A 16591-nucleotide genomic window follows, 5' to 3' on the forward strand; every position below is an offset into this window, starting at 1 on the left:
AGCATCTTGGAGTGGCAGCGGCTCTCAGAAGTAAAGATGGGAAGAGGATCACCAATCCCCCTAATTCTGCACCAACAAATAGTGGAGCAATATCAGAAAGGAGTTCGACAGTGTAAAATTGCAAAGAGTTTGAACATATCATCATCTACAGTGCATTATATCATCAAAAGATTCAGAAAATCTGGAAGAATCTGTGTGTGTAAGGGTCAAGGCTGGAAAACCATACTGGGTGCCCGTGATCTTCGGGCCCTTAGATGGCACTGCATCACATACAGGCATGTTTCTGTATTGGAAATCACAAAATGGGCTCAGGAATATTTCCAGAGAACATTATCTGTGAACACAATTCACTGTGCCATCCGCCGTTGCCAGCTAAAACTCTATAGTTCAAAGAAGAAGCCGTATCTAAACATGATCCAGAAGGGCAGACGTCTTCTCTGAGCCAAGGCTCGTTTAAAATGGACTGTGGCAAAGTGGAAAACTGTTCTGTGGTCAGACGAATCAAAATTTGAAGTTCTTTATGGAAATCAGGGACGCCGTGTCATTCGGACTAAAGAGGAGAAGGACGACCCAAGTTGTTATCAGCGCTCAGTTCAGAAGCCTGCATCTCTGATGGTATGGGGTTGCATTAGTGCGTGTGGCATGGGCAGCTTACACATCTGGAAAGACACCATCAATGCTGAAAGGTATATCGAGGTTCTAGAGCAACATATGCTCCCATCCAGACGACGTCTCTTTCAGGGAAGACCTTGCATTTTCCAACATGACAATGCCAAACCACATACTGCATCAATTACAGCATCATGGCTGCGTAGAAGAAGGGTCCGGGTACTGAACTGGCCAGCCTGCAGTCCAGATCTTTCACCCATAGAAAACATTTGGTGCATCATAAAACGGAAGATACGACAAAAAAGACCTAAGACAGTTGAACAACTAGAATCCTACATTAGACAAGAATGGGTTAACATTCCTATCCCTAAACTTGAGCAACTTGTCTCCTCAGTCCCCAGACGTTTACAGACTGTTGTAAAGAGAAAAGGGGATGTCTCACAGTGGTAAACATGGCCTTGTCCCAACTTTGAGATGTGGTGTTGTCATGAAATTTAAAATCACCTAATTTTTCTCTTTTAAATGATGCATTTTCTCAGTTTAAACATTTGATATGTCATCTATGTTCTATTCTGAATAAAATATGGAATTTTGAAACTTCCACATCATTGCATTCTGTTTTTATTTACAATTTGTACTTTGTCCCAACTTTTTGGGAATCGGGGTTGTAGATCCTGACTTTTGTCCTCATTTTTGAAAGTTTCTCAGGAACATTTTAATGATTTCAAATGAGATCTTATTGCGTACCTGGTTCTAATGGTCATCTCGATACAGTACAGGATCTGCAATGTTTATCCTGTGTCAATGATGACATGCTTCTCCACCATAGGCAAATAATGACTTACTGTATCGTTCTCTCAACTGTAACGTTGGATAGCATACAGTTAAGCCTTGTCCTTGCTGTCTGTGTATTTCAGGCCATTCAGTATTTCAGTGAAAGGACGGGTTATGCAAAAGCCCGTGGCTGGAGAACTGTGCTAAACAAGTCAAAAGACACACACTCAAACCTCATTCGCAGGAAATGCCAAGATGCGTAACTAAAAATAACAGAACCTCCTGGTTAATGTCGCATCGGTTGAATGTATACAATTATGCGTGAGAAATAAGTACAGTAGATAACTGTGATGAAATTTGTTCGCCCTTCCAGTCTGCTGTCCTTACATGCATCTCAGATGACATGCAAAAATTAAAAAGACGATCAGGAACAGCGATAAACAATAGAATAATTTCACTAAAAACAGGAAGTTCAGTTTCACCAAAGAGAATATGATTGACTTCTCATATTTCAGTCAGCAATGGGAAAATTGACCATTAGCAAGAGATGAACCCAACAGTACAACAAACAACTAGTGCAACATCAGGATGTTTCTTAAAACTTCAGTGAGAAAAACGATATACAGAAGGTTCACAGAAAACAGAAGACTCACAGAGCAGCCAGTCACAGGAAACTGTAAGCCTGTAGAAGCTCTCCACCTCCTCCAGACTGATCTTAACATATCCTCCTCCTTCCACTACGGGCTGGAGGCAAACCTCACACCCATCTTTCATCATCTTGTGCTCCTTCACCTGATCACCAGTAGCAGCTTTCTTTACCTCAGCCTCATTCACTACCTGGCTTCCTTTGTCTGTTTTTCATTTCATGTTCCGCTTTCCCTCTCCATCATTGACTCTCTCTCTCTCTCTCTCTCTCACTGTCCCTCTCTTCCGTGCTCTCTTTCACACACGGACACACCCACACATACAGCAAAGGTGTGAGAGAGGAGACTCTCTTCCTTGCCCATTTGGAGCACAAGTAAGACGGCGGCTTAACCAAACTGGTGCCACTTTGTCTACATGTGTGGTGATACACACATTGATCAGTGACCTTTTTTTTTTTTTTTGGTAATACGAATTGCTTGCATGGCTCTGTGTTAGATGAAACATAACCAACGTAGAAAATGTACATTTACAGTGGTGCTTGAAAGTTTGTGAACCCTTATAGAATTTTCTATATTTCTGCATAAATATGGCCTAAAACATCATCAGGTTTTCACACAAGTCCTAAAAGTAGATAAAGAGAACCCAGTTAAACAAATGAGACAAAAATATTATACTTGGTCATTTATTTATTGAGGAAAATGATCCAATATTACATATCTGTGAGCGGCAAAAGTATGCAAACCTCTAGGATTAGCAGTTAATTTGAAGGTGAAATTAGAGTCAGGTGTTTTCAATCAATGAGACGACAATCAGGTGTGAGTGGGCACCCTGTTTTATTTAAAGAACAGGGATCTATCAAAGTCTGATCTTCACAACACAGGTTTGTGGAACTGTATCATGGCACGAACAAAGGAAATTTCTCAGGACCTCAGAAACAGTGTTGTTGATGCTCATCAGGCTGGAAAAGGTTACAAAACCGTCTCTAAAGAGTTTGGACTCCACCAATCCACAGTCAGACAGATTGTGTACAAATGGAGGAAATTCAAGACCATTGTTACCCTCCCCAGGAGTGGTCGACCAACAAAGATCACTCCAAGAGCAAGGCGTGGAATAGTCGGCGAGGTCACAAAGGACCCCAGGGTAGCTTCTAAGCAACTGAAAGGCCTCTCTCACATTGGCTAATGTTCATGAGTCCACCATCAGAAGAACACTGAACAACAAATGGTGTGCATGGCAGGATTGCAAGGAGAAAGCCACTGCTCTCCAAAAAGAACATTGCTGCTCGTCTGCAGTTTGCTAAAGATCATGTAGACAAGCCAGAAGGCTATGGGGAAAATGTTTTGTGGAAGGATGAGACCAAAATAGAACTTTTTGGTTTAAATGAGAAGCGTTATGTTTGGAGAAAGGAAAACACTGCATTCCAGCATAAGAACCTTATCCCCGTCAGTGAAACATGGTGATGGTAGTATCATGGTTTGCTGCATCTGGGCCAGGACGGCTTGCCATCGTTGATGGAACAACGAATTTTGAATTATACCAGCGAATTCTAAAGGAAAATGTCAGGACATCTGTCCATGAACTGAATCTCAAGAGGTGGGTCATACAGCAAGACAACGACCCTAAGCACACAAGTCGTTCTACCAAAGAATGGTTAAAGAAGAATAAAGTTCATGTTTTGGAATGGCCGAGTCAAAGTCCTGACCTTAATCCAATCGAAATGTTGTGGAAGGACCTGAAGCGAGCAGTTCATGTGAGGAAACCCACCAACATCCCAGAGTTGAAGCTGTTCTGTACGGAGGAATGGGCTAAAATTCTTCCAAGCCGGTGTGCAGGACTGATCAACAGTTACCAGAAATGTTTAGTTGCAGTTATTGCTGCACAAGGGGGTCACACCAGATACTGAAAGCAAAGGTTCACATACTTTTGCCACTCACAGATATGTAATATTGGATCATTTTCCTCAATAAATAAATGACCAAGTATAATACTTTTGTCTCATTTGTTTAACTGGGTTCTCTTTATCTACTTTTAGGACTTGTGTGAAAATCTGATGATGGAATTTGGTGGAGTCCAAATTCTTTAGAGATGGTTTTGTAACCTTTTCCAGCCTGATGAGCATCAACAGCACTTTTTCTGAGGTCCTCAGAAATCTCCTTTGTTCGTGCCATGATACACTTCCATAAACATGTATTGTGAAGATCAGACTTTGATAGATCCCTGTTCTTTAAATAAAACAGGGTGCCCACTCACACCTGATTGTCGTCTCATTGATTGAAAACACCGGACTCTAATTTCACCTTCAAATTAACTGCTAATCCTAGAGGTTGACGGCACGGTGGTGTAGTGGTTAGCGCTGTTGCCTCACAGCAAGAAGGTCCGGGTTCGAGCCCCGTGGCCGGCGAGGGCCTTTCTGTGCGGAGTTTGCATGTTCTCCCCGTGTCCATGTGGGTTTCCTCCGGGTGCTCCGGTTTCCCCCACAGTCCAAAGACATGCAGGTTAGGTTAACTGGTGACTCTAAATTGACCGTAGGTGTGAGTGTGAATGGTTGTCTGTGTCTATGTGTCAGCCCTGTGATGACCTGGCAACTTGTCCAGGGTGTACCCCGCCTTTCACCCGTAGTCAGCTGGGATAGGCTCCAGCTCGCCTGAGACCCTGTAGAAGGATAAAGCGGCTACAGATGAGATGAGATCCTAGAGGTTCACATACTTTTGCCACTCACAGATATGTAATATTGGATCATTTTCCTCAATAAATAAATGACCAAGTATAATATTTTTGTCTCATTTGTTTAACTGGGTTCTCTTTATCTACTTTTAGGACTTGTGTGAAAACCTGATGTTGTTTTAGGTCATATTTATGCAGAAATATAGAAAATTCTAAAGGGTTCACAAACATTCAAGCACCACTGTAAAAATGATTCTGCTAGATACACTGAATTTCAATTTTGAGGCATCATGAGCTTTTGCATGCCAAATCAAAATAATTCTATCATTCATTAATCGAGTTAATCTTGCCATTGTAGGTTTTTTTTCCCCCAGCTCATCAATTAAAGAAAAAAAGGGGGGGTGTTGTATCTTTTTTTGTCTTCTGCTGTTTGTTTTACAACTGCACATTCATGCCAATCAGGTAATCATGCGGCAGAAGCACAATGCATAAAATCACATAGATACAGGTTACAAGCTTTAAAGTAGACAGCCTTTCGATTTCATAAAACTGGTGAAATTTAGTTCCCTCTGAAATTTGGTCATTGTGAGCATGCGCAGGTTTACTTTTCGGTGTCGTCATCTTCATCTCTTGGGTTTTACAGCAGCTGGCATACACAATGTTGCATTACTGCCATCTACAGGTCTACCTTGACCCTGCACTGACAGTTCCATCTTTCTGACGCTAAACGAACAGCTGATCACACCGAGGTGCTCGCTGACCGCCGATATTTATTAGTTTGGTCCTGCGTTTCTTTTCCTTTGCAACATAATGTCTTTTCTTCTCGCTTTCTGTTAATGTAGTCTTTCACGTTTCATTCATGTCCTCCATTTTTCTCTCCTGTTTCAAATTTGTATCCCACAATGCCTTGCGTGAACAGGGAAAGCCCACCACATGATGCATGACGTAGTATCTTGAGTTGGGTCATGGTGAAGCAAGAAATAATAGCGGAGAATTTAAGGCCATGTGGCCCTAAATTCATTAATCATTCTATCTTTTTTTTAAACTAATAAAATTGGAAGTCTGTGATTCGAATTCAGTAGCTTTCGGTCCACTAAACAAAAATAATTGGGTGTCGGGGAAAATTCTTTTTATGACCTACACTTGAAAAATCTGAAAGGCAGTCTTTTAAGTTAATGTACATATCAGACAAGTGAATGGAAGAAAAGTCTGAACTAGATGGGCTCTGACAACCAGTCTTTACAGAAAAGCATTTCAGAAAGCACATCACGTCGAACCTTGAGACGGATGATCTCCAACAGCATACACCATGTCACAAAGCACAAGTCATCTCAAACTGTTCTCATGAGCATGACTAAGTTCAGTGTTCACTGGCCTTCCCAGTCATCAGATCTGAATCCAATAGAGCACCTTTAGGACGTGGCACAACGAGATTTTCACAGAATAAGCATTCAGCTGACAAATCTACACCAGTTTCGTGATAGTCATGTCAACATGGACCAGAATCTTAAAGGAAATGTTTCCAACATCTTGTGGAATCCATGCCATGAAAAATTGAGGCCGATTTGAGAGCAAATAGGTTCCTACCCAGTATTAAATGTATGATTATTTTTATTATCATCCGCCACCCAAATGAAGTTTGGAGGGGGATATAGAAACGAGTTCTGTTTGTACTTCCAGCTGTCCGGTCATGTTTTCGTTTCCGGGCCATATCTTTAAAACTACTGAAGAGATTTCATGAAACTTTTTATACATATCAAGCAACATGTGAACTGGTGCCTTTTGCTATTTTTGAAAAGAAAAAAAAAAGAAGAAGAAGTATTTTTCAAATTTTTACATACAAAATAGATTTGGACTTAGTTTCTAAGAGCAATGTTCATTTCCGGAGCATATATCCAAAACTATTCATGATATGGATTTGAAACTTGGTATACATGTTAACAAGGTGATGTAGATGTGCCTTTTCAGACTAAGAAATTTGAGAAATTTTAATTTTTCATGTTTCCATGGAAGCAATTTCAGACTTAGTCTCTCAGGTTAGTCTTATGGGTAGGTTTTGTTTCCAGAGCAGAACTTGAAAACTATGAGTAGTACGGTCTTGAAAGTTGGTATATGTGTTGATTAAGTAATGTATATGTGCCTTTTGATACTAAGAAATGTAAGAAATATTTTTAGCTCAGCTGGACCAAAGGTCTGGTGGGTTTATGCCATGGGCTGCTGAGGTCAGTGTAAAGAGGTAGGGTTGGTTTCCTGCAGCAGGACTTGAAAAATGTGACAAAAAATATCTTGAAACTTGGTATATAGTTGGTATATAGGGCAGGGGATATAGACAACTCTATCTTCTTCTTATTATTATTATTATTGATTGTATTTCTCTCATACAAAGTGTTAAAGGGAAAATATACATATTAACAGGGAAATAAAGCTCTAAAGTACACAACTGTAATCCAGAATAACAGCATGACAATCCAATCCAATCCAATTAATTAGGAAATTAATTCTCCTTACAAGGAGCAATGAGTCACTGCCTGGGTGTCTATTTGATGCAGGAAAATTTTAAACACAAAAAATTGGACAGCATAGTAAATGAAGGTCACTTTTCTGTACAAATAATATACACTAAAGAAATGTGTATATTAAATAAGTAAGGACATGCTATATAGTATGCCAGACCAGGCTGTTATACTAAACTAATGCACACTGGGGGTTGTGATGCAGCAGGACACACAAGCACAGTTCCATTCCCCCAATCAATCAAAGATTATTTTTTTACAAATGTTAAACATGTTTTTAATCTGCTTATTATTAGTCTTTGATTATGCTGAGTGTGTACTGTACATGTCCCTGTGTATGAGCTGTTACAGAAGAAACAATAACATGAGAACGAGAGTATTGATATTAATAACTCATTCACGTTATAGCCGGTACTACTTTACGAGCTTTACTTTACTTTACGGTTTTATGCTGCGTTCATGTGCTATGGGAAGATGATATTTTCCAGTTGGGAAGTGGTATTTACCAGTGTGTTGTGTTCACATGCTTTTGTTGTTGTTGACAAATTAAAGATGGTGGACCAGATTCAGAATCAGGCCTGTTATTTGGCTAAAACAATTATAGATTGCCTTGTTCATCAGCTGCAGCAGGAATATGAGTTATCAAAAGTCAAAAGGTAAATAATGCTGAATATTTCCTGATCATGACAAGTAGAGTTTTTCTTAACACATTGAATGCCACGCAGTTTTTGGAAATTTGGCTGTAGCCACAATGAGAGTAGCCAGTATCTAGATCATTGTTGGCGTTCTTTGGACAGCCACAGAATATTTTGTATTAGGCTATAATATACATATTATAGGCGGCACGGTGGTGTAGTGGTTAGCGCTGTCGCCTCACAGCAAGAAGGTCCTGGGTTCGATCCCCGTGGCCGGCGAGGGCCTTTCTGTGTGGAGTTTGCATGTTCTCCCCGTGTCCGCGTGGGTTTCCTCCGGGTGCTCCGGTTTCCCCCATAGTCCAAAGACATGCAGGTTAGGTTAACTGGTGACTCTAAATTGACCGTAGGTGTGAATGTGAGTGTGAATGGTTGTCTGTGTCTATGTGTCAGCCCTGTGATGACCTGGCGACTTGTCCAGGGTGTACCCCGCCTTTCGCCCGTAGTCAGCTGGGATAGGCTCCAGCTTGCCTGCGACCCTGTAGAAGGATAAAGCGGCTAGAGATAATGAGATGAGATACATATTATAATAATATAATATACATAACATGACTCGTTTAAAAGGTGAGAGTCAGCTTTCCGTAGGTGAAAACCACTTCTTTCTTGGTTCATAAGCTAGTCTTGTACCGCTCGCCGCCATGTTGAAAAGGTTAAAGTTCATCTCATCTCAGCAACTCGTGTATCAAAATTTTCTACGAGTTGCCCAGTGGAAAATACCACAAGAGGGGGCGTTCATGTGTGCTTTCCATGTCGGCGTTTGGTATTTACTATAATTCCCATAGCACATGAACGCACCATTAATAAACATGCTCTGACCAATCAGATTCAAATTCTCTCTCTCTCTCTCTCTCTCTCTCTCTCAAAAATGCAGCTTTTCATTTTCCCATAAACTAGAACGTGTCTTCAGAAGACTTTGCACCATGGCTATTACAAAGCACTGACACTTGAAACTCCTTCCATAAATGTAAAATAATCATCTCCTAACAAGAAACTTCACTACGTTCATCATTTTTTCTTTGTTAAACACTTCATTGAAAAAACAGCAATAGATTAGGTGGAACATTTGCCATACAAGACCCTGTGAATGAACTGAAAAATAACGCACACCGTCTGACCAATCAGCTTTAAGAAGCATTGCTGGGTTATAATGGGTTAATAAAGGTTAATACACCTCTTCTACTACCAGATCATTCATATTTAATCAGGTGTGGTTTTACATACCTTTACATGAGACCTGGGTGTGTTTGTGTTGCTTTTTTCTAGGCTTGGAGTAAAAACAAAATTCCATATCTCAAGATATTTGGAATCAGTTGACCTCTTTTTTTGTGTGTGTGTGAGAGAACACAGATTGAGGACAACCAACAAGTACAAAGATCAACTCTGTCATGTGTCGTCATGTCCACCGGTCACACTTTGATCCACACCTGCCTTTTTTTTTTTAAACATAACCTATTTGCTCATTTCCATTAATAATAAACTAGAGCTCAACTGAATTCTGACTTTCTCCTGTATCTCCATTCTAAATGTACATCAAGTAAAACTGATTCCAAACAGGTTTATCACCACTGCATGTAATAAACCTCTTTAAAGATACCGTACTGTACGTCTGTGCCTGTGACAAACACCATGACACACAGAGCATTTCGTTACAGAACAATCTGATGAAAATCTCACTGAACTACCGTCTCACGTACACAATAACTATCAGTTCTGTTGTGCCTCAGTGTTAGCCTGACTTCCTAGGGACAGTAATATCACTAGTTAGTTTAACTTTTTTTTTATTTTAGATAGCAATATGGAAGCACAGCTGTAACAAGTAGCTTGTGATTAGTAACAGAGAAGTCAATCCTTTTATTTTGGTTTAAAAAAAAAAAGTCTAGGACTATACAGTACTATAGCTGCTAAATTATTTACGATGAAAAATCGTCCTGAAGTTTCTCTTGATTAGCAGAAGTGACCTTAGTTACGAATTTAGCTTCAGCGTAGTTAAATCTGTATCATTCTGGAGCTTTTATTTTGTAGGTTTTTATGCAAGGTGCATAAACGTGCAGCCTGTAATGGTGAAAAGCCGAGACTAAATCTTGTGCTTACCTCTGCAAGCATCTCTACATGATACAAATGATAACTATGTTCTGGCAAGCCAACATAACCAATCACTTTGCAACACCCTAGCAACCACCGGAAATAGCATAGCAACTACCTAGAAACCAACTGGATTGACAGTGACCTAGCAAAAGAAGAAGAATAATCAGCCTTTATTTGTCACATGCACACTCGGGCACATTGAAATTAGTCGTCTGCATTTAACCCATCTGGAGCAGTGAACACATGCATGCACACACACAAACACACGTGAGCAATGAACACACACACACAAATACCCAGAGTAGTGGGCAGCTATGCTACAGCGTCAGGGGAGCAGTTGTGGGTTAGGTGCCCTCGCTCAAGGGCACTTCAGCTCAACCTCAGGCCACGGCTGTCCCATGTTAACCACATCGCATGTCTTTGGACTGTACGGGAAACCGGAGCACCCAGACGAAACCCACACAGACACGGGGAGAACATCCAAACTCCACACAGAAAGGCCCCTGTCGGCTGCTGGGCTCGAACCCAGAACCTTCTTGCTGTGAAGCGACAGTGCTAAAGGCCCGGTCCCACTGGCCGATGGACACAAAACGTATGCAAAAAGGACACAGCGGACGAGCAAAATTTCGGGGGTGGCTCTATCCGTTTTCATCCGCTCCAGAAATGGACAAAATTTGCGAAAATTTGCGAAAACAGAACGGAAAAGAACGGACGTGGGTAGTATATAGCGGGGATGTTAAACGCATGTTCATAGGAAGCCTAGCGGATGAAAGCGGATGGAAGTGGATGACAGCTCCGAAGGGGTTACCGGTGATAACTGAGAAGCGGACGCATAGCAGAAAGAGCGGATGCATAGCGGATGAAGGGGATGCATCACGTACGCCTAACGGAAACAAAGGGGATGTTGCGCGGATGTATATCGGATGCAGACCGATTGTCCGCTAGGTGTCCTTCTACATACTCTAGACATACTCCAGACATCCTAAATATATGAGATACATCCCAGATATAAACGCTTTGTCCGTTTTGAATACTTTATATACGAGATGCATACGCTTACATCCTTTCTATTTCCATGCTACTAACGATGTATATGTCGCGGATTTACATCGTACACGGCGGAAAGTTCATCCGTTCTAAAATTTTTGTGCAGCTCAAAACTTTTTGCGCGGATGAAATCACAGTGGACGGATGCTCGATGGATAGAGCGTATGAAGCACGTATGCAATGAGTACACAACGGATGCATAGCGTTTTCCAACGGATGGCAAAGATTTTTTTATGTTTTACATCCTCTTTGCATCCGTAAGTGCAGTGGGACCGGGCCTTAACCACGACACTACTGTGCCACCCCACTATATACGGTAATAGTAACCACCTAGCGACATCTTATCAACCAAATAGGTTAGCACAGACATGACCAAGCAACACCATTGCAACTAACTGTCAATCACCTAGCAACCATTTGGAATAACATAGCAACCACCAGCTGGGACAGCATAACACCACCTAACAATACACTATCAACCACATAAACACCCTGGCAATCACTTGGAATAACCTAACAACCACCTAGCTACACCCTAGCAACCAACTGGATTAGCATAGCAACCAACTGGCAACACCTTGCTCGGGTGTTGCTAGTTGGTTGCTAGGGTATTCCAAGTGATTGCCAGGGTGTTTCTAGCATAGCAACTACCTCATATTGTTTAGTGGGATCTGTCAAGCCAACCAAAAACAAACTTTAGGCTTCTCATTTTGTCTGCAAATCTATGACGTAAATAAAAATAGAAGTACGAAAAATCTCTTTTTAATGCATTTTTTTTAAAGACCGTGAGCCAGTGAATGTGACCATATGACAAAACCCTGCAGGACACAGGAGGAGGTCAGCACTGGCACAGTGAGAAATCCACAATCAATAAGCTTTACTACAAGCTGTACAAAAAAAAAAGAGCATAAATGACAGTTGCGAATGCTGACCATCATATCACCAGATATCATACACATGAGCACACACTCACAATTAGAGATTTAACTCACTCAGATGCAGAAAGAACATCCACCCCTACTGCTGTTAGACACATTCAGTTGCTCAAACATGTTCCTGCAATCATGTGTGTTCATCACTGTGTTAATAAATCTGCTTGCTCAGCTCCTCCTTTCAAACTCCCCGTGTGTGTGTGTGTGTGTGTGTGTGTGTGTGTGTGTGTGTAAGGGCTCACAGGAAGGTGTGCCACAAATTGTGAACAAACCCAAAGCCATGCTCAACCTCAGCAAACAGCAGATCATCCCAACAGGAAACCATCTCACACACACACACACACACACACAATACTCCATGATACTCCTCAAGCAAAATTTGTACAGCAGTTTCAGTCTACGTCTATATCCTTCCCTCAATGACAAACTCACTTCCCTTGAGGAAACAGCTATTTCAGACTATCCCCAATAACACACACACACAGCATATCCTTATACTCCAATACTGAAGCATGTTCACTCATTAAGTCTACATTCAGCAATACCAAGTTTTCACATTCTCCATTCTCACACATTTTAACGATGAGCATCATTACTCAAGTACTTCAAGCAAAGACAATATTATTTGGATGTCATTACTTGCACCATCTCATGGGAAGGAAGAAAAAAATGGGGGGGGCACACAAGCCTGGTGATATTTTAATGCCAAAAGCAACCATGCCATGGTTATGCAACACCACAAGTACTGACGGCAGTTCATCCAGTTTAATGAACCATCCGACATGATCACGTGATCAATCAGCAGAACAAACACTGACACGAATGTTGATCATTAGCCTGATGATTTTTTTTAAATCATATTGTGTAAAAAAAATAAATAAATAAAATAATAATAATAAGCATTCTGCCCACAAAATAAAAAAATAAATAAAAATACAACACACTTTTATCAAAAGGTTTGGGCTGCTCCCCCCCCCCAGAACTGAGAGTTTGCACCAAGGGTTCGGTAGTTTTAGTCCCCTTTCTGACCCAAAAGCTAATCTTTGTTCTACATAAAATGGTGCTCTGAGGTTTTCTTTAAGCAAAATGAAGTTTAATGTCTGATCACACTGCAAAAAAAGCTCTCTTACCAAGTCAAGGTATCTTGAGTAAAGGAAAAGTGAACTATTATTACTCATTATGAGATTATTAGATAACAGCGAGTGAGTGATTTTTTTTTTAATGCCATATCAGCACCTAAGGCTATTTCATGGCAAGAGCATTTCTAAAAGGGTATTATAGTTTCTTCATAAATAAATAATTAAAACAAATAAAAGTTACATAAATAAAAAAACTAACAAGAAGACAGAGTCATCTACAGTATATCCCCCGCCCTATATACCAACGATATACCAAGTTTCAAGATATTATTTGTCACATTTTTCAAGTTCTGTTGCAGGAAACCAACCCTACCTCTTTACACTGACCTCAGCAGTAATAATACAAAGGCCTAGAGCACAAAGAGGGTATTCGAAATATTATTTTATTACTTTTTTATCGAGCGTACTAATTGAAAGTGTTACCTAATTAGCATAATTAATTAATAATTTGTATAACTGGTTTTTATTAATTTTTCAGACTTTGTATTCAGTGTACAACCATCCATGTGCCTGTCAATTTCCATATAAATAGCTTGAAAAATACAAATGTTATTAAGAAAAAACATTTAGTCTCATTCGTTAATGACGCCAACGTGATCCTCATACAGAACATTACTGCAGTTTTCTAAAAATGAAGCCGTTTCTTCAATCTTTGATTTGCAATATCTCAAGAACGGATACACATTTTAATTCTGTAAAAAGTATGTTGTTTAGCATTCAATTCTGAATTCAATGAGAGCAGTTTCAAGCAATTTGGATTGAATTTTCACCCGATATGCCTGTTTCTAGAAAGATGCAAAGTTATCATACAATAGACTAAGACAATTTTAAGTTTAATTAGTTTAGATTTTGTAATATATTACGAAACATCCTTTATTCGAAAGATATCTTTACTTGCGAAGATATCATTTTTGGAATTCACCATCAAGCAAACAAGCGTTAGTTAAATACAGTATATACGAAACTAAATACATACATTAGTTTGAACAATAAAGAGATGTATAGGACATGATTTTCAGTTTGCAGAGATCTCATGCACAGGAAGCGAGACTTATTGAAGAAAAAAAATAAACAAAAATTGTCGATTTGTGGTCCAGGATGGATTTGTACCGTATAAAAATGGAACGAGTCTGTAAACAAACCTGGGCTACAAATTTGAGCATTTGGGCCTTTTAAAGGCCATTTTGTGTTAAAGTGCCATTCCACCATTGGATGTATTTTTTTGGCATAAAATACAATATATTTTATGACAACATGACTAGACAGAGAAATCTTTTAGCTTCAAAATGATATATCAAACATAATTTTTTGACAACGACAAGTATATTAATTTTGCGACCAAAGTCACCTACCCTTTTAATTTCCGCGCGGTAGTGAAATGTGATGTCATCGGCAGGTTCCCCTTCTTGTGTACCACGTCACGTGTGACGTGGCACAGATTATCAGCAATGGCGGATAGAACGCGATTGTCAGCTTCGGAAAAGAAGCGAAGGAAAATAGCAAGTGATGCCCAAAGGAGACGGTCGATGGTGAATATCGGCACAGCAATCGACAAGTGGAAATCGCGTTCTATCCGCCATTGCTGATAATCTGTCACACGTGACATGGTACACAAGAAGGGGAACCTGCCGATGACATCACGTTTCACTACCGCGCGGGAATTAAAAGGGTAGGTGACTTTGGTCGCAAAATTAATATACTTGTCGTTGTCAAAAAATTATGTTTGATATATCATTTTGAAGCTAAAAGATTTCTCTGTCTAGTCATGTTGTCATAAAATATATTGTATTTTATGCCAAAGAATACATCCAATGGTGGAATGGCACTTTAAGCATAAGCATTAGACTATTCATAAAAAGCAGATTTTATATTTTAAGAGTTTAACATGAGTTAGACGAGTTAAATAAATCACTGTGCATTTTTACCTTCACGGTATACTGTTCTGTGCATCATCAGGTGTCATTGAAAAAAAAAAATTCTAACTGGATGTTTAAGGCAAAAAAAAAAAGTTTAATTTTCCCAAAACCTCATTGGACATATTCCGACATATTGTGCATCATTAAAATCCCCCCCGAATCATCCACTTTGGTCTATCCCTAATTCATTCTCTCTCCTCACTCACACACACCCTCACCGTTACACTCCATCACTGAGCTCTTGCGTGTGTACGGGCTGTAGCTGGTCCCCTGCAGCAGTGCGAGTGTCAGGCTGTGCAGAAGCTGCGAGAGTCTCGTCACAATCCGCTGAGGAGTCTCCTGACTCTCACGTAGCAGCTCCTGCAGAGACATCCAAGCTCTTTTTTGAGGACTTCAGCCCAAAGCCAAGCCAATGCAGCCAACACTGTTGCGTGTCAAGCTACTCCCAGTATAACAGAAACTCACTTGGCTTCTTCACCAAGAAAGAAACTGGAATGAGGCATCTTCACACTATGGTTTGTTCAAACATACTCCCAGTTCTCACACTCTTCTCTGTCCCTCTCCTTGCAGCAAGGAGCAGACCTGAGGAGAGGAAGAAAAGGGACGTCCGATTCGCCAGAACGATTCAGCACAAATCCCCATCTGCTCGGATAATTATACAGACAGGGCAGGAGCTGCCGAGTAGGCAGCGCACACACATGCACACGTAGCACTAATCCGTACTGTTTCTCGCACGCCGCTTAGGGGACAAAACAACCAAACTTTCTAAACAAGGGGCTGGAGAATGAAGTGTCTTGCAAAAGTATTCATCCCCCTTGGTGTTTGTCCTGTTTTGTCGCATTGCAAGATGGAATTAAAATGGATTTTTGGAGGGTTGGCACCATTTGATTTACACAACATGCCTACCACTTTTAAGGTGCAAATTGTTGTTTTATTGTGACACAAACAATAATTAAGATGAAAAAACAGAAATCTGGAGGAGTGTGCATAGGTATTCACCCCCTTTCATATGAAGCCCCTAAATAAGAGCTGGTCCAAACAATTCACTTCATAACTCTCATAATTAGTTGATTAAGATCCACCTGTGTGCAATCAAAGTGTCACATGATCTGTCACATGATGTCTATAGAAATCAATCTGTTCTGGAAGGACCCTGACTCTGCAACACTACTAAGCAAGCAACATGAAAACCAAGGAGCCTCCAAACAGGTCAGAGACAAAGTTGTGAAGAAGTAGTATAGATCAGGGTTGGGTCATAAAAAAAATATCCCAAACTTTGAATATCTCACAGAGCACCATTAAATCCATTATAGCAAAATGGAAAGAACATGGCACCACTACAAACCTGACAAGAGAAGGCCGCCCACCAAAACTCACAGACCGGGCAAGGAGGGCATTAATCAGAGACGCAACAAAGACACCAAAGATAAACACTGAAGGTGCTGCAAAGATCCACAGCGGAGATGGGAGTATCTGTCCATAGGACCACTTTAAGCCATACACTCCACAGAGCGGGCCTTTAAGGGAGAGTGGCCAGAAAAAAAGCCATTGCTTAAGAAATCACGTTTGGAGTTT

The 16591-nt window shown here is 40.4% G+C and overlaps 1 protein-coding gene across 7 annotated transcripts in view; it reads right to left on the reverse strand.

Moving 5' to 3' along the window:
• Positions 1 to 15570, reverse strand: part of mcf2la (mcf.2 cell line derived transforming sequence-like a) — a 167897-nt gene extending 152327 nt beyond the window's left edge. For 2 of the 7 annotated variants that reach the window (XM_060898862.1, XM_060898863.1), the window contains exon 1: positions 15235 to 15569. In XM_060898862.1, coding sequence (XP_060754845.1) covers positions 15235 to 15388 — 154 coding nt within the window. In that variant the 5' untranslated portion in view covers positions 15389 to 15569. Of the gene's footprint in view, positions 1 to 2036; positions 2206 to 12002; positions 12083 to 15234 lie in introns of those variants that run through there. The other 5 variants (XM_060898873.1, XM_060898866.1, XM_060898868.1 and 2 more) reach the window with 5 other exon arrangements.
• Between the last annotated feature and the right edge of the window lie 1021 nt (positions 15571 to 16591).

Source organism: Neoarius graeffei, chromosome 18 (genome assembly GCF_027579695.1).
Source record: "Neoarius graeffei isolate fNeoGra1 chromosome 18, fNeoGra1.pri, whole genome shotgun sequence".
Lineage (NCBI taxonomy): Eukaryota > Metazoa > Chordata > Actinopteri > Siluriformes > Ariidae > Neoarius > Neoarius graeffei.